Source organism: Lutra lutra, chromosome 5 (genome assembly GCF_902655055.1).
Source record: "Lutra lutra chromosome 5, mLutLut1.2, whole genome shotgun sequence".
NCBI classification, from domain to species: domain Eukaryota; kingdom Metazoa; phylum Chordata; class Mammalia; order Carnivora; family Mustelidae; genus Lutra; species Lutra lutra.
Genome location: NC_062282.1, coordinates 62,161,579 through 62,184,163, shown reverse-complemented (window position 1 = coordinate 62,184,163; position 22,585 = coordinate 62,161,579). Strand labels below are relative to the sequence as shown.

General features: G+C 41.8%; 1 protein-coding gene and 1 long non-coding RNA gene across 9 annotated transcripts in view; one reads left to right on the top strand and one right to left on the bottom strand.

The window, feature by feature from the left end:
• LOC125100544 (uncharacterized) overlaps positions 1 to 16,122 on the bottom strand; it is a 68,487-nt gene extending 52,365 nt beyond the window's left edge. The window contains exons 1-2 of the long non-coding RNA XR_007127583.1: positions 15,984 to 16,122; positions 8,597 to 8,717 (exon numbers count right to left, since the gene is read on the bottom strand). This is a non-coding gene — a long non-coding RNA (uncharacterized LOC125100544). The remainder of the gene's footprint in view (positions 1 to 8,596; positions 8,718 to 15,983) is intronic.
• A 303-nt stretch (positions 16,123 to 16,425) lies between these two features.
• FBXW11 (F-box and WD repeat domain containing 11) overlaps positions 16,426 to 22,585 on the top strand; it is a 121,228-nt gene continuing 115,068 nt past the window's right edge. For 5 of the 8 annotated variants that reach the window (XM_047730790.1, XM_047730787.1, XM_047730786.1 and 2 more), the window contains exon 1: positions 16,427 to 16,640. In XM_047730790.1, coding sequence (XP_047586746.1) covers positions 16,596 to 16,640 — 45 coding nt within the window. In that variant the 5' untranslated portion in view covers positions 16,427 to 16,595. Of the gene's footprint in view, positions 16,641 to 22,585 lie in introns of all 8 variants that reach the window. The other 3 variants (XM_047730782.1, XM_047730784.1, XM_047730783.1) reach the window with 1 other exon arrangement.

Genomic DNA, 22,585 nt, shown 5'->3' with positions numbered 1-22,585 from the left:
AACACTAACATGATAGAAAACGAGCATCATTAAGTGTGCAAGGAAAAATTTTTTCAATCCAGAATTTCAGGTCCAACTAAAATATCCTTGGAGAAAAACAGAAATGAAGACATTTTTAGAAAAAAAGAAAAAGAAAAATCGTTGCCAGCAGAGATGCAATATAAGAAATGTTAAAGGAAGTTCTTCAGACAGAAAGGAAATGATACCAGATAAAAAACTGGATATTCAGGAAAGAATAAAGAGCATCATAAATGGTAAGTAACTGGGTAAATATAAAACTATTTTTCCCTCTGACTTTGAAAAGAAATCATAATAACATTTAAAGCTTAATGCAAAATTTTGCCTTGTAAGATTTATAATGTAACATATATAATACATAGGACATTAATGGTATAAAATATTGGAAGGGATAAATAGATCCATATAGTTGCAAGTTCTACATTTTAGGTGAATTGCTAAATATTATATCCTAAGTAGACTGTAAAAGGCTAAGGATGTATATTGCAGACCTTAGAGCAACTGCTAAGAAAAAAAGGAAGAGGCATAGGTAAAAAGTTCTAAGTTGGGGCTAGCTGGGTTGAGCGGAGTGCTTTAAGTAGGATGTGGCAGAAGATGATAAAGATTGTTTTAAGGAAGAGAAACAAAAGAACTGGTAATAAAATTGCTTGTGGCAAAGGAAATTAGAGTGAACACTGTAGTGGGTTGAATAGACCCCACCACTCCCCACCAATATTTCTACTCAGAATGTCCGCATGTGACCTTGTTTGGAATGAGCCTTTTTGTAGCTGTAATTAAGTTAAAGATCTCAAGGTAAGATCATCATGGGTTAGGGTGGGCCAATGATGGGTTCCCTATGAGATACAGACACAGAGGAGAAACACAGAAGAAAAGAGAAAAAGGCCATGTGAAGATCGAGACAGAAACTGGGGTTATGAGGCCACAAGACAAGGAACACCAGGAAGTACAAGAAGTTGGAAGAGGTATGGGGCGCCTGGGTGGCTCAGTGGGTTAAGCCGCTGCCTTCGGCTCAGGTCATGATCCCAGGTCCTGGGTTCGAGCCCCATATCGGGCTTTCTGCTCAGCAGGGAGCCTGCTTCCTCCTCTCTCTCTGCCTGCCTCTCTGCTTACTTGTGATTTCTCTCTGTCAAATAAATAAATAAAATCTTAAAAAAAAAAAAAAAAGAAGTTGGAAGAGGTAAGAAAGGCAAAAGAATGAAGGTGGAACCTTACCTTATACCACACACACACACACACACACACGAACTCAAAATGGATCAAAGACTTAAATGTAAGAGTTAAAACTATAAAACTCTTAGAAGAAAACAGGAGAAAGCTTCATGACATTGGATTTGACAATAATTCTTAGATACAACCCAAAAATCATAGTCAGCAACAATAAAAAGATGTCAAATTTTATCTTTTATGCATCAAAGAAAACTATCAACAGGGTGAAAAGGTAACCACAGAATGGAAGAAAATATCTGCAAATTATGTTTTTTATGAAATTAATATTTAGAATATATAAAGAATTCCTATAACATAACAACAACAAAAAGCCAGGAAAAAAACCCAAGTGGATTAAAAAATGCGTAAAGGACTTGAATAGACATTCCTGCAAAGAAGATGTACAATAGCTGATGAGTACATGAAGTGATGCCCAACATCACTAATTATAAGGGAAATGCAAATCAAAACCACCATGACTACCACTTCACGCCTGGTAGGATAGCCCTTATCAAAAACAAAACAAACAACAATAATAACAAAACAACAAAAAAGAAAAAACCCACAAAATTCCAAGTGTTGGCAAGGATGTGGAGAAATTAGAACCTTGTGCAGTTGCTGGTGGGAATGTCAGATGATACAGGTGTTGTGGAAAATAGTACAGCAGTTCCTTAAAAGAATTAAAAATAAATTCCCATATGATCCCGAAATTCCACTTCTGAGTATATGGCCCAAAGAACTGAAAGCAGGGATTTGAAGAGTTCTTTGTACAGCTATGTTCATAGCCACACTATTCATGAGAGCCAGAAGGAAGAAGCAACCCAAGTGTCAATCAATGGAAGCATGGATATACCACATATGGCCTATATACACAACAGAACTAACTCAGCCTTAAATTTCTGATTTCTGATACATGTTACAACATGGATGAACCCGAAGATAGTAGGCTAAGTAAAATGACCCCTTCGCAAAAGAACAAATCCTTCGTGATTCCACTTCATGAAATATCTTGAGCAGTCAAATTCATGGGGCTAGAAAATAGAATGGTGCTTGACAGGGGCTGGGGGAGGGGGAATGAGGAGTTGGTGTTTAATGTGTATGGAGTTTTAGTTTGGGAAAACATAAGAAATTCTGGAGATGGTTGGTGATGAAGGTTACATGACATGATGTACTTAATGCCACTGTCCTGTACACTTAAAAATGCATCAAATGATGAGTTTATGTTATGCATATTTTACCAGAATTAAAACATGAAAGAACAAGGAAAAAAGACAAAAGGAAGGAACCTCTCTTAGAGCCTCTGAGGGAGTATGGTCCTGCTCATAGCCTGATGTCAGACGTCTAGCCTCTGGAACTGGGAGGGCATACATTTCTGGGTAAAGCCATCAGGCTTGTGGCAATTTGTTGTGAAAGCCACAGGAAGCTAATATAGATACACTGAGACTGCAGAAGGGAAATAAGACCGAAATGGAAACAGAAGACTCAGGTAGGAGAGACCATGCAATCCATCATTATGATGAAGAGCCAGGGGAGCACTTTGTACACGTCCCCTCTGAGTGCAGCTGGGAACTAGGGATCATGCACGCCCTGTTTTTGGCACTAGCTCATGAACCCTTGTACTCCCAGGCCAGTTGTAGGCATGAATGGCCAGCTTGATAGAAGTATAGGTATCCATGGCCTCAGACCCCTCAGGATGAAGGTCTAGGACACCCCCAAAGGTAAGCCCTCTAAAACAGCAGATATGTTACAGCAACAGCAAAGGGGATCTAGAACATGTAGAAAGGAAGATGACAAATTATCTACAGTCTTGGACCAACTGCAGCTTTGGGGGCTGCAGCTCTCTCAAACCTTCCTCTTCTAAGTCTTCCCCTAGAAATTATGATGAATCCTATCTTACAGAGGCTGTGACGGACCTTAATTTAAAATACAAGTGGATCTGAGCAGTGCTTGGGATGATCTATGGCAGATACTGTTAGTGCTCTACTCAGATCCCTGTAACCTCCTCCCACGGATTCTGTGCTCTTTCTTTTCTAATGGCCCATATTAACTACAGCGGACCCTTGAACAACACGGGTTTGAACTACATGGGTTTACTTAACTTATACATGGATTTTTTCCCAATACAGTATAGTACTGTAAATGTATTTTCTCTTCCTTATAATTTTCTGAATATTTTTTCTCTAACTTACTGTATTTTAAGAACTGGTATACAATACATATATAAAATCTGCATTGACTGTTTTTGCTTTTGGTAAGGCTTCTGGCAACAGTAGGCTATAAGTAAAGTTTCTGGAGAGTCTAAAGCTATATGTGGATTTTCAACTGCAGAAGGGGTTGGCTCCCCTAACCCCCGTTGCTCCAGGGTCAAATGCACTCTTTCTCAAGCCCGGCACTCCTATTTTTTTTTTTTTTAAGATTTTATTTATTTATTTGACAGAGAGAGATCACAAGTAGGCAGAGAGGCAGGCAGAGAGAGAGAAGGGAAAGCAGGCTCCCCGCTGAGCAGAAAGCCCAATGCGGGGCTTGATCCCAGGACCCTGGGATCATGGCCTGAGCTGAAGGCAGAGGCTTAACCCACTGAGCCACCCAGGCACCCCGTGCCCAGCACTCCTATTGATGTGGCTTTGCCTGAAGCACAGCAAGCAAGTATCTGGAAGCTGAGTGACTGCTCCAGGAGTAGGACCAGGAGTCCATGCTCAGGTTAGGACCAGCTCTGGGGAGTGACTTACATCCCAGAACATCATGCAGGATCAGCCTGAAGCTGAAACTCCACTCTATGGGATTCTGCCTGACAGTGTATCTTCCCTTTCTTGGTTCCCCACTCCCTAATGGGTTTCTCCTGGGAGTACTTTTTAAAAAACCCCTTATGTAGTATCCTCATCTCAGGGTCTGCTTCTGGGGAACCCAACCTGAGGCAGGGGAGAAAAGGTCCTGACTTGTCCCATTATAATCTGGTACCTGTATCTCCTAAATGTTTCATGTCAAAGGCTGTTATCTTTTCTCATGGGGTACTTTTTGGGTTTCCTATTATTTCTAGATGAGAGTTACTTCCTCTGGCTAGCTCCCTGATACCTTTCTCCCCTCTTAATCTCCTACCTACCATGCTGTACCCCTCACAGGGGAGCCCTGTAGGAATCACTTTCTCCTCCAGATGGCCTCTTGGTCAGTGACCATTTCAAGACAATGTTTTTGTGTGTGTGTTGGCGGGGGGCGGGGAGGACAAAGCTGGCCCTCACAAACATGCATGTTTGCCCCTTGGAATTTTGGAAGAGCAGGCACTTCTGGAGACAGGTATTTTCTCTCTGTGGCCACAGGCTAGGCCTACTCAGCCTTTGGCCTACCCACATATTCACGTTTGCAGACATGAAAAAGGAACTAGTGCCCGTGTCTCCAAACTCAAAGGGACATGCTTTGTATCTGAGTGGTCCCTGAGGCACCCTGAAGTGCATCTGGGGAGTACTGGGAGGGAATAATTCTCTAAATATTCTTCCATCTTGGCAGATCAGTCTACAAGACTCGTTGGTACACCTTCAAAGTGGGGGATGGGCTGAGGAGCTGGCAAAACTGGTTTCTGGACAACCTTCTTCACAGGCCTGTCAAACTTCATATAGTACTTTCCATTAAAATGGCACCTATTGGGGCGCCTGGGTGGCTCAGTTGTTGGGCATCTGCCTTCAGCTCAGGTCATGATCTCAGTGTCCTGGGGTCAAACCCCACGTTGGGCTCACTGCTCAGCAGGGAGCCTGCTTCCCTCTCTCTCTCTGCCTGCCTCTCTGCCTACTTGTGACCTCTCTCTGTCAAATAAATAAATAAAATCTTAAAAAAAAAAAAAAGGCACCTATTGTTTTCAGGTTCGAGGCCACAGCGGAAACTCCAGACTAAAATAGTCCCTTTTTACATCGGGTTACATAGATAAGGCTCCTGTTATGTATACTTTGCTCCAAGTTTGGTAATTCTGAGCCACTACTGGCTACAAAGATCCTCCAGTAGAGAGAAGAAAGGGAGAAGCAGGCACACAACATTCCCATTCAGGTGGGAGGGAACAGGATAAGGCCATCAACAGGAGAGGAGGTACCTGCATTCACAAGCACAACTCATTGGGATTAATGCTGGCAACCTCGGTCCTATAAATTCTGTGTTCCAGTAGCTAGAATCTAGTTCATCAGGAAATCCCTACATAACTTCTTCCCTCTTTACCTGTTTTCTGCTGGCCTGTTTCCTCAGAATTTAGGATACTCCTCGGGATAAATTTCTCAATACTTGGAACCCTCCAAGCTGCTTAGGGCCTTACAGAAGGGCCTGAGTTAGGGTCCAGCAAAAAAGTTCACACTAGAGTTGAATTATGCACTGCCCTGTCTCTCACTGCCTCTCGTTTTGTACCCTCCTTGCAAGCACCCATCTCATCCTCTCTAGGATGCGGGAACTGCCAGAGAGAGGGACATGCAAGCATGAAGGAATGTAGCTGTTTTTTTTTAAGTGCGAGGAGCCAAAATAGGAGGTGAGAGAAAGAAAAGTGAGAAATAAAGTTGGAAAACTGTACTGGAGTTAGACTGTGAACAGCCTTCAGTGCTATAGTAGGTATCTCACCACGGAGCTACTCAGGAGTGACGAGTGGGACAGAGAGACTGGCTACCTGATGGTTATTTTAACCAGTATGTCCTTAGTTATTATTGAAGGGAAATCTCTTCTAATTCCAATTCTTTTACACCTATGTCAGAGACTTCTTGGCCAATGTCTAGTTTTGTTCAAGATCCTAGACTTGAGAGTCTGGCACTGAGGATACAAAGGCCCTTTCTGCAGTCACCACAGTGATCTAGAGCAACGATCTTTGACTTTTTCTCGTCTTGTAACCCCAAAAGAATTTTGAAACACTATGTAATTACTCATTTCTTAAAATATCTAAAAATTTTCAGTATAAATTTAAATAGCTGAGAATATAATTTCCAGTGTATTATAAATACTGACGTTTATTTGTTTTTAAAGATTTACTTATTTATTTTAGAGAGAGAATGAGTTCACCTGGGCAGAGGAAGAAGGAGAAAGAGAAAGAATCCTCAAGCAGACCCCTGCTGAGTATGGAGCCCAATGTGGGGCTCAATTCCAGGACCCCAAGATTATGACCTGAGACAAATCAAAAGCTATCAAGTTAACTGACCGAGCCACCCAGGCACCCCAATAAATACTGACCTTTAAAAATAAAGCTTTGGGAGCACCTGGGTGGCTCAGTGGATTAAGCCTCTGCCTTTAGCTTGAGTCATGGTCTAAGGGTCCTGGGATCGAGCCCCACGTCAGGCTCTCTGCTTGGCGAGGAGCCTGCTTCCCCCTTTCTCTCTGCCTGCCTCTCTGCCTACTTGTGAACTCTCTGTCAAATAAATAGATAAAATCTTAAAAAAAAATTAAGAAAACAAAGCTTTGTTACTTTTCTTAATGAAATTTAAATATATAGTCATTTCATACTACCATCCTTTTAAATATACATGAATAAGCTGTTCTCTCATAGGAGGATATTTTATATCCTTTTTTTTTCTCCTTGAATTCATATCTCCAGTCCATTTCCCCCCCAAATTTTATGCTTATAAGTCTTATTGCTCACCTTATCCTATTCTCTTCTGCATGTTGTGTTATAATTTTTATTTTTGGTGATCCCAGGCTTGGAAAGTTAGCAAAAAAGCTTTCTGCATTTAAATTATCATTGGAGGGCGCCTGGGTGGCTCAGTGGGTTAAGCCGCTGCCTTCGGCTCAGGTCATGATCTCAGGTCCCTGGGATCAAGTCCCGCATCGGGCTCTCTGCTCAGCAGAGAGCTTCCCTCTCTCTCTCTCTCTGCCTGCCTCTCCATCTACTTGTAATCTCTCTCTGTCAAGTAAATAAATAAAATCTTTAAAAAAAAAATTATCATTGGAATTGTTATTAAATGCAATTGGCCAAATAATAAGTACATGAACATTTTGATAATGATTAAACAGAATAGTATTACAACTACATCTTTAAACCAACCAATAACTAAAAAAATAGTTTGCATATCCATGCATGAACACTACTTATTGCTAGAATAAGATGATTTGGCATCAAATTTATTTTTAGGTCACATTTTTATAGATGTTAGTACTTAAAAGACTTGTTTGTAGAAGAATAAATGTTGTTTGTAGAAGAATAAAAGCAATGTTATACAACTCTGGATTCCTTCAAAGTTATTATGTTAAAAATTACATAGCGATCAGTTACCAAAATTATTTAATTTAATTTATTTTTAAATATTTTTTCTTTTTCTTTTTTGTTTTTAAAGATTTTATTTATTTAGTTGACAGAGAGAGAAACAGCGGTAAGCAGGGGAAGTGGGAGAGGGAGAAGCAGGCTTCCCGCTGAGCAGGGAGCCCAATGCAGGGGCTCAATCCCAGGACCCTGGGATCATGACCTAAGCTGAAGGCAGATGGTTAACGACTGAGCCACCCAAATGCCCCAGGAAAATTATTTTATTATTTTATTTTTATTTATTATTACTTTTTTTGACAGAGTGAGAGACAGCGAGAGATGGAACACAAGCAGGGGGAATGGGAGATGGAGAAATGGGCTCCCTGCTGAGCAGGGAGCCCAATGCAGGGCTTGATCCCAGGACCCTGGGATCATGACCTGAGCCAAAGGCAGATGCTTAACGACTGAGCCACCCAGGCGCCCCTAGCAAAATTATTTTAAATTATCATTAAAACTTAATTCAATCATCATTCAATTTTGTTGAGAGCAAAGTACTGGAAATCACATGACTAATCAAGGCATTTTTTTTACATCATTCCTGGAGAAATTCACTTTATCAATTTTGGGAAAGCATACCTAAAAGTCTTTATCAAGAATTATGAAATAATTATTCATTAAACTCATGTAGCAGAGAGGATCCTATGTACTTACACATTCTATTTCATTTCCTTTTCTCTATGCAGACAGAAAAGAGTATACTGTTTGGTCTCCCTTGCAACTTCTCAGGGCTGTGTGATTAGGTACTGACCACTGAACAGTGAGCAGGAATGATGTGCACCTGAGATAAGGCAGTTAATAGCTGGTGACCCTCCCTTCTGTCCCCCCTGCACAGCAGCATGGGAGACCATGAATTCCAGGTGATGTAACTAAAAGATAGAAGGTTAGCTGACCTCTTTGGACTTTGCATGAACAAAATGTGTGTTAAGACATTATGTCCCCGGGGTGGAAACTCAGTAATGTGTCAGCTTGGCTAGGCTGAGCCATATTTCCTTGAATTTTGTTCCTCTGTGTTTCTGACTAGGGTGAGCCACAAGACAGACTCCTGTGTGGGCTTTGAAGAGTAGAAGTAAAACCAAAGTCATTTTATAGCCCATATACACTGTCATTGATCAGCTCTCTTACCTCCTTGGTATGAAGAGTGGTTGGGTCTGCAATCACCCCAAGTTTCCTTACAGCCTCCTTTAGCTTCTCTGATTCTTGGGCCAGGGTTGTGGTTCAGCTCTTTGACAAAGGGCTCTAGCCTCTGCAGGAGAGCAACACCACCAAGGTTAGAGGCAATAAGAACTAACAGGTTTCAGGGCGCCTGGGTGGCTCATAGGGTTAAAGCCTCTGCCTTTGGCTCAGGTCATGATCCCAGGGTCCTGGGATCAAGCCCTGCTTCGGACTCTCTGCTGGGCAGGGAGCCTGCTTCTCCCCTCTCTCTCTGCCTGCCTCTCTGCCTACTTGTGATCTCTATCTGACTTGTGATCTCTGTCTGTGAAATAAATAAATAACAACTTTAAAAAAAAAAAAACAAGCAAAAAAGCTAACAGGTTCAGTCTGTCCTCATGGACTCCAGTTTGGCTTATGCTTGCTTTCCTACATCTTATTTCCATCTTCCCTTCCTGACTGCCTGCTCCAAGGTCTTTAGATCCAGTGTCAGCTGTGAAGACACAGGCTTACAGAGATTGCCTAATTAGATTTAACAATTATATAAGGTCAACTCCTTGTAAGAAATCCCTTAATATACTCAGTGGTTCTGCTTCTCTGAGTTTGGACCGATACACAGGGTTGCAAAGGATTAATTTGCTACTGTAGCATAGTCTCTTCTCTTTTGACTAATATAACTCTCTCAGTTGGAGATACCTTCTTTCACCTGATAAGTTTCAAACTTGGGAAAACACAAATATTAATTTCAATACATGTTTGCCAATAAATTAATTGGCTAAATGTTTCTATTTATTTTTATTTTTTTTTTAAAGATTTTTTATTTATTTATTTGACAGAGAGAGATCACAAGTAGATGGAGAGGCAGGCAGAGAGAGAGAGAGGGAAGCAGGATCTCTGCCGAGCAGAGAACCCGATGCGGGACTTGATCCCAGGACCCCGAGATCATGACCTGAGCCGAAGGCAGCGGCCCAACCCACTGAGCCACCCAGGCGCCCCAAATGTTTCTATTTATGTGCTTTAAGTGTCTCTTCCTAAAAATTGTGAAACTAAAGATATAACTCGTCTAATATCTACTATTGACAAAGCCAGTCTACACTATCAAACCAGTAATCCAAAAAGACCATTAGAAAAAGTTGGCTATGTTTTTCAGTTTAAATAAATGTGCCAATATGTATTTTATGATAACTACCTTCTTCTGATTCTATAGATGGATAAAACATGGAGCCCAGTCATATGGATAAACAGGGTACTATCTTTAATACTTCTTTTTCTTGAATTTGTTTTAGAAAGAGAGAGAGCGAGCAAGAGCATGAACTGGAGAGGCAGAGAGAGGAGTGGGTGAGAGAATCCTAAGCAGACTCCACACTGAACATAAAGCATGATGTGGGGCTCGATTTCACGACCATAGCTCACAACCTAAGAAAAAACCAAGAGTCGGATGCTGAACCAACTGTGCTACTCAGGCACCCCTTTAATACTAAAAAAAAAAAAAAAAAGATTTTATTTTTATTATTATTATTATTTTTTAAAGATTTTATTTATTTATTTGACAGAGAGAAATCACAAGTAGGCAGAGAGGCAGGCAGAGAGAGAGGAGGAAGCAGGCTTCCTGCTGAGCAGAAAGCCCGATGTGGGGCTCGAACCCAGGACCTGGGATCATGACCTGAGCCGAAGGCAGCGGCTTAACCCACTGAGCCACCCAGGCGCCCCAAGATTTTATTATTTATTTGACAAAGAGAGAAAGAGTACAAGCAGGGGGAGTGGCAGGGAGAGGGAGAAGCAGGCTCCCACTGAGCAGAGAACCCGATGTGGGGCTGGATCCCAGGATCCTAGGATCATAACCTGTGCTGAAGGCAGATGCTTAACTGACTGAGCCATGCAGGCGCCCTACCCGTTTAATATATCTTACCACCATTCTCTTTTCCAGAGTTCCGTAAGATTTTCTTCTAAGAGAACTGCATTCTTTGATGCCTATTGGCAATGAGCAGGGCACCTGGCTGGCTCAGTTAGTAGAGCATGTGACTCTCATCTTAGGATCATAAGTCCAGCCCCATGTTGGATGTAGAAATTACTTAAAAAACAAAAACAAAAACAAAAAACAAATAAAAATATTTAAAATAAGGAGGGGGAGGGCGCCTGGGTGGCTCAGTTGGTGGAGTATGCAACTTTTGATCTTGGGGTTGTGAGTCTGTGCCCCCTGCTGTGCAGAGTTTACTTTAAAAAAAAAAAAAACAAAACTTAAAAAAATTTCAGTGCACTACCCCAACTCTATAATGTATCTGAATTCAAAAAACCCATCACAGGTCAAAATATACCATTTTAAAATGTTACCTTTTACCTTCAACAGTATTCATAAGAAAGGGACAGACACAAAGCCCTACCAAGGGTTTATGGTGCTTTGGTTAAGAGTTCACTGAGTCCAGTACTTTGAAGTAGCTCACTTGCTCTTTTTGCATCTCTTTTGGTTACCTATTGCTCTGTAACAAATTAACTCAAAATGTTGCAGCTTAAAATAACAAATACCCATTATCTCCCAACTCTCTATGGGTCAGGGATCCACAAACATAGACGGTTGGTTCTGGCTTAGGGTCTCTCATGAGATCAAGATGTCAAATGGGGCTACTGTCATCTGAAGGACTGAACGGGGCAAGAGGAGCCACTTCTAAGGTGGCCCTCTCACAGGCCTGGCAAGACACTGTTGATTGTTGGTAGGTGGCCTCAGTTCCTTACCAGCGGGACAGCTCCCCAGGGCTGCCTGAGTGTCCTCATGACATGGCAGCTTGTTTCCCCCAGAGTAAGTAACCCAAGAGAAAGCTAGAAAGATGCCACAACACCTCATGATCTAGTTTAAAGTCACATACCCTCACATCTGCCATACTCTTTCGGGAAAATTTAATATAAAGAATTGTTTTTTTATATTACAAAGCTTTCATAAAACAGTATGGTACTGACACAAAGACAGACATATAGATCAATGAAACAGAATAGAGAGACAAGATAAAAGCCCATACGTATATGGTCAATTAATCTGTGACAAAGGAGGCAAGACTATACAATGGGGAAAAGACAGTCTCCAATAAGTGGTGTTAGGAAAACTGGACAGCAACATGAAAAATAATGAAACTGGACCACTTTCTGATACCATACACAGAAATAAACTCAAAATGGATTAAAGACCTAAATGTGAGCCCCGAAGCCGTAAAACTCCTAGAAGAAAGTATATATAGGCAGTACCTTCTTTGACATCAACCTTAGCAACATTTTTCTAGATATGTCTCCTCAGGCAAAGGAAACAAAAGCAAAAATACAATATTAGGACTACACGAAAATAAAAAGCTTTTGCATATCAAAAGGAAACCATCGACAAGATGAAAAGGCAACGTACTGAATGGGGGAAGATATTTGCAAATGATATGTCCAACAAGAGACTAATATCCAAAGTACAGAAATAAGCAACTCAAAAAAAAAATTGATTAAAAATGGGCGGAGGATCTGAATAGACATTTTTTCCACAGAAGACATACAGATGGCTAACGATCCATGAAGAAATGCTCAACATCATTAATCATCAAGGAAATGCAAGTCAAAACCACAATGGCATGTCATCTTATACTTGTCAGAATGATGACTAGTATCAAAAAGAAATGACAAGTGTTGGTGGGGATATGAAGAAAAAGGAACCTGTTTCCACTCTTGATGGGAATGTAAATTGATGTAGCCACTGTGGAAAACAGTATCAAGTTTCCTCAAAAAAGTAAAAATAGAAATACCATATGATCCAATACTTCACTATTGGATAGTTACCCAGAGAAAACGGAAGAGTACTTCTGAAAAGATGCATGAACTGCTGTGTTCATTGTAGCATTAACAAAAGCCAAAATATGGAAGCAACTTACAATTCCATTGATAGAGAAATGGATAAAGATGTGGTATACATATACAATGGAATATTACTCAGTCATAACAAAGAATGAGATCTTGCCATTTGGGACAACATGGATGGACTTAGAGGGTACCTTGCTAAGTGAAATAAGTCAGAGAAAGACAAATACCATATGATTTCATTTAAATGTGGAATCTAAAAAACAAAATAAACAAAAAGCAGAAAGAATTATTAACTAGTAACAGGGTATTAAGGGGCAAAAACAATGCTAAATACAGAAAGAGCAATTCTAGGGATCAATCACTACCTGTAGGGCTGAGACTGAGTACCCAAGGAAGAAACAAACTTGGAAGAGCCCTCCCACCCCCACTGCTAGGCTGAGATTCAGAACTCACTGGGGAGAGGTTAGTTATGAGCCACTGGATGGCTGAGGTTTGCTGAGGTGCTACAGGTTGTGGCCGGCAGGTAGGAAACTACCCACTGAAGTGTCACTGAATTCACTGGGAAGTCACCTGCTGAATGTCCTGGCCACCCGTGTGTGTGTGTGTGCGCATGTGTGTGTGTGTGTTGCAGGGAAGGTATGCTTCTGCAAACCATTTGGTTCTGTATACCACAAAAACAAGAAGGTAAGTATACTAGAAAGTATACTAGAACTAGGAAGAGAAGATCCTTCATTTGCCTGTGTTCTTCTAGGGCTCTCTACTGACAAAATTAAATGTTGTGCCAGCTGGCAGAGGAGAAACATTCACAGGGTCCTAGTTGGACTCCAGTATTCCAAAGTATGTAAAAGAAGAATGGATTTTGGAACTAAGACGCTATAAATTGATAACAGGCACACACATGGTCTGAGGCACAGAAGTTAATGTACTTGATTATGAAGTGCTCTCCTAGACTCCATTAAGTGTGTTACATTATATATACAATATGTGTACCATACTGTCTGCACAAACTAAGCAATTCTGAATTATGAATATGTTTCAGACCTCGGGGTTTCAGTTAAGGGATTGTGGACCTGACCACTTTGTTGTTAGCAGGTCTTGCTATCTGAAAAACCGGGGGGAAATATGACTTAAAGTCTTCTGCCTTTACTGATGACCAAATCTAATCACCAGCGGGCTTCTAGCCCAAAACAGTTAAAATACCTGAGAACCTGAGTTCTTGTTTAACATAAGTATTAAGCCGTGGCTCAGCTTGGGTAAAGCTTCTATCAATACATGATTTTTTAATCTCATTGAGCTCCTGGAATTTGACCCAATAGTACTTTTTCCTCTTACAGTGGGATATGTTTTTAACAAAAGGACAGAAGCCTTGAGTTATCTCCATTACAGTTCTAACACCAAGGGTTGCACACTCAAATCTCTCTGTGGGTTAGGCACAAAAATTAAGTGAGTGGAGCGGGCAGATATAAGACAACAGGGAGTAATGGTGACAGCAGAAATCTACAGAGCCATGCTTCAAGTGAAGAAGGTCATTGCTACTTAACCCCTGCATATTGTTGCCACACATAGCCAAAAAGCTAGATGGTCTAATTTTTCAAGAGAAGATGGAAATTCAAACTTTAAAATGCAAAAATGTCAAATTTTAAAACAATAAAAATGATGTAGGATAAACACACATATCGGGGAATTCAGCTTGTGACTCCTACCCTAACCCTACGTGGTAAGTCCTGTGGGCAAATCCTGGTACATTAGGAGTCTTGGGTGGTTGTTATATTAGTAGTCCTCAATGAAACTTGACTCTCTGTACTGCATAATAGTCCCTTTCTACATGGATTCTGGGCTTGGCTGTACAACTTGCTTTGACCAATGGGACATTAGCAAGTATGGTGCGATCAAAGGCTTGATGATCATTTGCTCATTGGGGCTTGTCTTCTTGGAAGCTAGTTACCATGCAGAAGCTTGAATGAATGAGAAGACACCAAATGAAGAAGAGAGGCCCTAGAGGATGAGAAGCCATTTTGACGAGCTCCCAGCTGATTGCAGTCTCATGAGTAACCTCGGTATACTATGTGGGCCCAGCTGTGTTCAGTCGACCCACACAATTGTAAAAATAAACCAGTTATTTTAAGCTACTATTTCTTGGGTGTGGCTTATTATGATACACCACATAACTGAAACAGAGGTCATTTATTCTAACTCCTGTATTATTCCTGTTTTATTAACTAAGGTCCAGATTGCGGAAGGGGCCTAGTGAAACGCAGACAGCAAGTTAGTGGTAATAACTTTCCAATTCTGTGCTCTTCCTTCCTATTGCTTTTCTTTTAATTATTTTGGTGGAAAGTACCAGATAAAGACAATGAAACTTCAAACTGTACCAGTGTGGAACTTACACTGTGCCCTGCATACATATAAATTACTGTAATTACTTGATCCTTAGAAATGTAAAGATTTCTAGGTCACTGAGTCCCCTCACTTTACAGGTGCAGAGAATTCAAAACACTAGAGAAAGAGAAAAACAGCTTCTGATATTTGGAAGCTGGTCTGTTACAATTATCCTGGCTCTAATGTTACTAGATGATAGATGGCCCTGTTAGGTAGGCCTTGTGCTCTCCTGTTGAACAGAATTTCACAGAACATAAACATCAGATAGGGCCATTCTCGGACTGTGGATAGATCAAGACAGAAACAAGGTCATTCCTTAATTATATTTGGACGCAGATAAAACATGAACATTGTCCAAAACACAAAAAATGACCAAACATCCCCATTCTGGCTGATGAGGGGTTCCTGCTTCTTTAGCAATTACAGCTTCTGCCTCAATCTACTGTTCCCTTGTCCCAGGCATGATTAAGATGCCCAGTCATAGGAATACCCCCACTTCCTGACAGTATCTAATCCAGAGTAAAGCCTCGTTTCCTTAAACCCTCTCCTAAATTACCTAACAACTCTTACCGAGACGCCTATGATTAATTTCTCTTGGTGCGTATTCTCTCTGACTGCAACCGATAATAAACTCAACTTGTTCAATCAGTATGTACCTGATGGTCTTGGCTTAGCGGGCGCTAACAAACCTGACAAAGTTCACACAGAGCTGAAGGCAGACTTCACTAGGAGTCTCCAGCTGCGGTCCTTCTCAGCGCCTACTCTTTAGTCTAGTATCTGTTTTCCCACCACTAGAGTTAAGCACCATAATAACAGAGTCCTTCCTTGTAATGCTCGGAGCTGATTCCTAGTGCCGAGGCTGGCAGAGGCTGGAAGTTTAAAAAACAAGTATTTCCTGAACGAATAAATACGAGGGGCTCAATATCCAATATACACAGGTTCCCATTCGTCTCTCAGCTCCTCCCAGTTCGTGGTGCGTACAGACAGCACTATAGTTAACTCATCTCCATAAACCCACTTTCTCCAACGAAATTTCCAAACCCCTCACTTCTGTGATGCCCATGCTCTCAGAGCCTTTCCCTTGCCGGAGCTTTTCTCGCTTGTTGGCTCCTCCCACTTCTGAGCCCCAAGTCCTCCCAACGTATCTAGAACCCACCTGTCTTGAACATCTGTCCCTAGCCGCAGACGCTCGCGGACCAACCGTGCCGCTACCTAGGTGTAGACTAGGCTCTGAGGCAACCACTGCGCATGTGCGGAAATCGGTTTCACACGCAGAATCTCTGACGAGTGAAGAGTTACCTCTGAGTTTCCGTCCCGGTCTCAGTCGCCTGGGGCTGCCAGGAAGTCAGGAGAAACTAGCCGGAAGGAGAACCCGCGCGCAGGGCTTTCTGGGATATGTAGTCGTGGAGTGCCCGAGGCCCTTTTGTGGGGGAACCCTTAATTCTTTAGGTTTGCAAGTCCCACAGTGACAGTTCAGTGCTACTTTTGTTCAGAATTCAGCTTCAGGCTGCCAAGAGAGATTAGCCTGAAGTTGACTTCTCATACCCACAACGCTCTGCGGGCCCCCGGCGCCTGCTGGGAGCTGTAGTCCTCGGTCTGCGTACTGCGTTCGCCGAGGGGGAGGGCGGAGCTGCCGGCGGCCCGGGCGGGCTGGCAGCTAGAGTGGTTAAGATAGCCGCCTCCGCCTCTACCGCCTCCGCCGTCGCCTCCTCCGCCCGGGCCGTTCGCTGCTGCGCGGGGAGAGCGAGGCGGGGCCGCCGGGGCCGCCATGGAGCCCGACTCGGTGATTGAGGACAAGACCATCGAGCTCATGGTGAGTGCGGCCCGCTGGACCGTTCTTCCGTACGTCCGGCCCCGGGCGGGCCTGCCCATCTCAACGTCCGGCGCGAGGCCGGCCCCAGCCTTTCCCCACCGCCTTGGCCCGAACCGGGGCCCTCCGCTTTTCTGGCCTCGGGGCCGGCGCGGTTCTTCGGGATCCCTGGAGATCTCAGGCCGGACCTGGCCCGGCCCCCTCCATGCTCCTCGGTTCTCCTTCCTCCCTCTGTCCTATATCCGGGCCCATCTCTCGAAGGACCCTCGCTCGATTATGCTGTGGCCTTAGCTCACACTCGCTCTAGCATCTCATTCTCCTTCTCTTAGGAAGGGATTTTTTTCCCTGAATTTCTCCGGCCCAGGCCTGCACCGCTCTTGCAAGCCCCACTCAGGCCGAGTGAGATGGTGGTGGGGGGGGGTACGGAGGAGATCGATCAGGGCCTCGGTCTCCGCGTCCTAGTAGGGGTCTCAGCACCCTCTCCCCAACGTAGGCTTGTGTGGATGCCGGGATAGGCCTTACTAGGGTGGAGGTGAGGAGCTCTGGGGTTTGAGACTGTGACGGATAAGGGGCCTCTTTCCCGGGCCCCTGTGGTGTCCGGCTTCTCGGACAAAGGGTTTCCTACTCCGCGGTGAGGGATGTTTGCATAGCAAGGCCCCAGGTACTCTGGATTCCATCTCCCAGGAAAGGGAAACCCCAACTTCATGTTTCCCAGCGTTGCTTTGGGAAAATTGGCCGGGGGGGAGGGTTCTTCTCATCACTGCCCCCAGTTCTTTCTTATTTAAAAAAAAAAAAAAAAAGAGGAAGGAAAGAAAAGAGGGAGAGAATCCTAGGCCCCTCGGAAAGCGATCACTCTTCTATTACAGACCATTGGTAGCCATGCCAGACTTCCCGGTCTTACCGACACCCCAACCGCTTTCCGTTTTACGACTTGAAGCCAGAAGGGGTTTTTAGAAACAGAACTATGAAAAGGTGGTTAGTAGAAGCAAAGAATTTGCTGCTTGATGGATGGTTTGGTGGAAGAAAAGAAACATGGCAGCTATTACCTGCCAGTTCGAACATTGGGGAAATCAAACTGGGCTTTGGAGAGTTGGAGGGAGGAAGTCTTTACCTCAGCAAATGGACATGCCCAGGGTTTCTTCCTGTGGAAACCTTGACAGTTTCTTTGTATCTCTCCTAACACAGTAACAACCTTTACCCCTGGATTGAGAGGAAAGGTAAAAGAATCTACTTAACCCAGCAAAATGTTTTCGTAGCCAGATTTTCTCCAGTGTGAAAGTGTTTATTGAGTCAGTGATTCCAGTTGGTAGGGTTGGTGACATCAGAGCCACTTCCCCCATTTAATGCTATAAATAATAAATGGTGACACTGAAAGTCTGTTGGATAGCTGCATGGTTTCTGTGGATGATGGTATCTGGGGAGTTGAGATGCATGTTTTAAAAATGGAAGTACAGTAGCATAAACACACAGCTTAATATTTGCTGTCCTTTGCATAATTCACAGAACTAGACTTCTCCAGTATTCTTTAGGAAAAAAAAAAAAAAAAAAGAAAAGGCCTTGGTCGTTTCTGCTTTGTGTGTACACACGTGTGCTTGCTTTTTAAAGGATATTGTCACGTGTGAGTTTTTATTTGATTTTCATTATTAAGTAGTTTTTCCTTTTCAGTATAACTTATTGAACTATTATTGTAGTGAAGGTTTTGATGTTCTAGAAATTTTGTAGTGGGTTATTTTGGAGAAAATCTCTTCCTGGAATTCTGTATATATATATACATGTTCTTATGGATGTACAGTACGTGTCCTCACAACTGGGGGAGTACTTCACATTGAAAAGTTCTAACTTGGTGCTCCTGAAATTGGCTGTTCCTGTGCTCCTTCCATTTCCATTCATTTAAAAAATAAAATGTCTTTATTTTCAAAAAGAATTAGAAGAAATACAGTGTACTTCATTTACTATTGTTGATTGTATGGTAAAACAAAACAAGCTCTGGCCTAAATTTATTGGTTTCCCATGCTCATAACTTTAAAAAAGTTTTGAGTATACATGATTTTACTTATTTATGATCTGAAAAGATATTTCAACCTTTCAAGGACATTAAAAACCGGGATTCTCAGAAAATTTAACAAAGAGATCAGTTTTGAAGTGAGCTTTTCATATATGGATTTTGATATTCTCTCAAAGGTATACCGGTTAAGACTCTTAGGCAACCCTTTTCATAACCATATATGCATTTATTTTAGTGTAGTAGATAGCACAGGTATTTAACAACTAACTGATTTAGTAAATCCAGGATTGGATGTAGGAAGATAATGCCTTAAAAGCTAATTGCATATGGCTCTTTTTATTTGCTGAATTTTAATTAGTTTCCAAGACTGGGTTAAAATACTTTTTACATTGGTTTCAAAATAACATAATTGAAAGAGAGGAACGGGTTAAACTGATGGTATGGTGAAAACCTAAAGCATGAAATATTTTTAGATTTTTATGAGTCAGCTTCAATACTCAAATATTTGTGATTGTGCTGCCTGTACCAGTTTGGTACTTAATGGTTAACAGGATAACTTTCATTTGATATTCCAGAGGGTGCTACATTAAAGACAGGAAACAGGCTTTTTGAGTGTCTCCAGTTTGTTAATCTTCATCCTTCCACTTCCTCTGATTTGATTCTTTTTCTTTTTTTCCCCTTGTACTTTTTTTAGTTTACTAAGAAATAAAGATGGTGATAGCCTAATAATTAAATCTCCAAAATATGCCCCTCCACCCCCTTTGTGACTCCTACCTCTGTCTCAGGCTGGGTCCACAAAGAGTACTTCTCCAGTTGACCTACCTCATAGGAAGGGTTCAGTCTTGAGTATAGACTCTAAACTCTTCATTGAGACAATTGAATTTATAATTGCTGATGGTAAATAATTTAACTGCCAAATGACTTTTGTGGCCTTATATTGAATGAGTATTGTACCTAGTTTGTGGGACTGTTTTTGAAATTTCTGACTTTGGTAGAATGAGCATTATTATTAATGAGGTAAAAAAGTAGTAATCCAGTAGGATATATATACAAAGTTTATCAGACCATGTCTGTTATGGTGGATTTCACTGAAAGAAGGAATATTGCATTATGTATCATATGATGTTTATCCATGCTTGAAATAGGAATATGGGTTGATGTTCAGGCCCTCATTACTAGAAAGCACTCACAGAGTTGTTAATTGAAAGAGAAAGATGGTAAGTTTTCCCTATTAGAAGATAGCAGAAACTGATGTTCAAGGTTAGGAAAGGTAGCCCTGCTTCCTCTATGGATGTGAGAGCATACCCACCTTCCTCCCACAAACACAAGTTGATGAGCAGTTTATTGTTAGCTGTTGGTTGGTTCCTCTCTTTGCTCAATGACCTTACATGACTCATTTTCCTTTTTTTGTGTTCTAAGTGGCTGTATTACTTGTTGAATTTAGTAATATAGGTAAAGTACATTGGACCTTATTAAGAAGGTAAGATACCAGTGCTGTGTTTTTGAGCTGTTGAAGTATGGGCAGGCCACAAGGCCAAGGAGATGAAAGAAACTAAGTGAAGTCATGGAAATTTTTCTTTTTTTCTTTTTGGACACCCCCCCCCCCCCGGCTTCTTGTCACTGGTTTTCTGACTGGAGTAAGTAGGATTTAGTGACTCTTCTAGGAAATTGGATCTTAGTTTGTCACCATCACTTATCCTTATCTACTCCTAAGGATGTGCTGATTTACCAAATGCAGATTAAATAGGTTTAAGAAGGATCTGAATGAAATAAACCACATAAATATTTATAGACTCATTTACCTGCCTCGAGAGGTGGCTCAAATACATCATTTTTTGCTGCTGGTTTGGAGTAGGTTAGGTGTCCCTTCAGAATTGGCAAGGACAAACATGATCCTGTGATCATGTCTTGGTACCCTTGGCTCTCGATTGCCCTAACCTGAGAACAGAGAGCTAGCACAGAGAAATCACTAGGCTATCATATAGGTTCACAGAGTAGCACTTAACAGCCATTTTACCCTGGAACAACATGTGCTTGAACTGTGTGGGTCCACTTATTTTTTTATATACTTTTTTAAATACACGTTTTTTTCTTTATGATTGTCTTAATATTTTCCTTAGCTTAATTTATGTAAGAATGTGATATATGATACATATGAAATACAAAATGTGTGTTAGTCACCTGGTTAGTCACCTTATTGATTAGGCTTCCAGTCAACAGTAGGCTATTAGTAGTTAAGTTTAGGGAGTCAGAAGTTACGTGCAGATTTTCTATTAGGTGGCGGTCAGTGTCCTTAATCTCCCATGTTGTTCAAGGGTCAGCTGTAGAGCCCTCTGAGTAGTGCTGTTTGAGCCTATGAATCTTGCGCTCTGAGGTTCCTGGGTTCCACCTTGTGGTGTTTACACTTTAAGGGAAAGAAAGCACTTCAACTCCTAGTAGTTTCAGTTCCAGACCCCCAGCTTTTCTTCCCCCATTCCTCACTTACTCTGTTTTACAGCCAAAGGGCAGACCAGGGTTCTTCAGATTTTGCTCATGCTTTCCCCCACCCCTCCCTTTTTTTTTTCTGTCAGCACTGATCCTAACTGACCAAGTCCATGTATTGAAGGCTACTGATGTTCACTGGAGGGACTTAATAGTCGGCTGTCTGTCCACATTGGCTTAGGTCAAGTCTCAGCAGTTCTCTCTTCACCTGTACTGAGAAAGTCTTGTCTTCAGATACAGTTTAGATGCCACCTCTTTTGATGTCAATTTACATTATGGTGGCACATGCCATTTTGTTTTTATAGCACTGCCTACATGATGTTCACTGTTAAATGAAATGAATGAATTCTGGCACTTTGTATTTATCTTGTGGCACTTAGCATATTCTGGGTTCGTGGTACAGTTTCCTGTCTGTGTCCCTTGTAGAACGATAAACTCACAGTACCTTCTTATGGTACGTGTTCAGTAAATGTGGAGTCGACTTTTCTTGTTGATTGTTGATGCGCATTATTGCTGTCTGTCTGTATGGTAATTCTCGCCTGTATCACTAATTCTCATAATAATCTATTCCTAACTCTTATGGGACTTATCATACCCGTCTGTGTATCATAAAAGCTTGTGATCCTGTTTAAATTTCCTTTCCAGAGGCTCTTGTCTTTTGAATCCTTCGAAATGCTGAGTCCTTGGGTGTGCAGTAGATACATTGACTTAATTAATGAGGTAATTTTTTTCATGGTGTGAAATGTTTTTAAGATTTCCTTTTGATAACTTTAAGACAAAAGTGTAGATGAATAGAGGAAAAAGAGTGGTAAAGCAGATGAGGAGGGTGGTGTTTGGTACACGGACATCCCTAGACATTTTAAAACCATTATTTACAGACTTACACACAGCAGAGTGATTTACACACATCCGGGAGAGTGGTTGGTAGCAAAGTACTGAGGAAACCAAATTCCTTTTATATCTTTGGATGTGAACTTGCCAAGAGCCAGTAAGTTCTGAGGATTCTGTGACCTTAGAAAAGCATGATTTAGCAGCAAGGGCATGGGCTTTAGAGGGAAGCACCCGAGTTTGTATCTTAGCCCTATCACCTGCGGGCTGTGTGACCTTAAGAAAGTTAACCTTTCTGTGCTATGCTTTTGTTATCGGTAAAAATAAGAAAATGTAGGTTTTGCTCCAAGTTGTTGGGAGGATTATGGGAGAGATGTATGTGAAAACACCTTGCAGACGCTTATCTGGTAACTGCTTGCCATACTGACTTCCCCACAAGTACAGGGATTGGGTTTTGTGAAGCACAGTCAAGACAGATGGTGTTTTAATTTTTACACTTTAGTTGTTCGTGTATTTATTTGTGAAGCTTTGCAGAGGCCAGACATTGAGTCGCTTTTCGCTGTCTGTTTAATGAGGTGTCTTTAGGGGAAATGATGTAATCATACAGAATCAGTATTATCTTGGAAATTCGGGA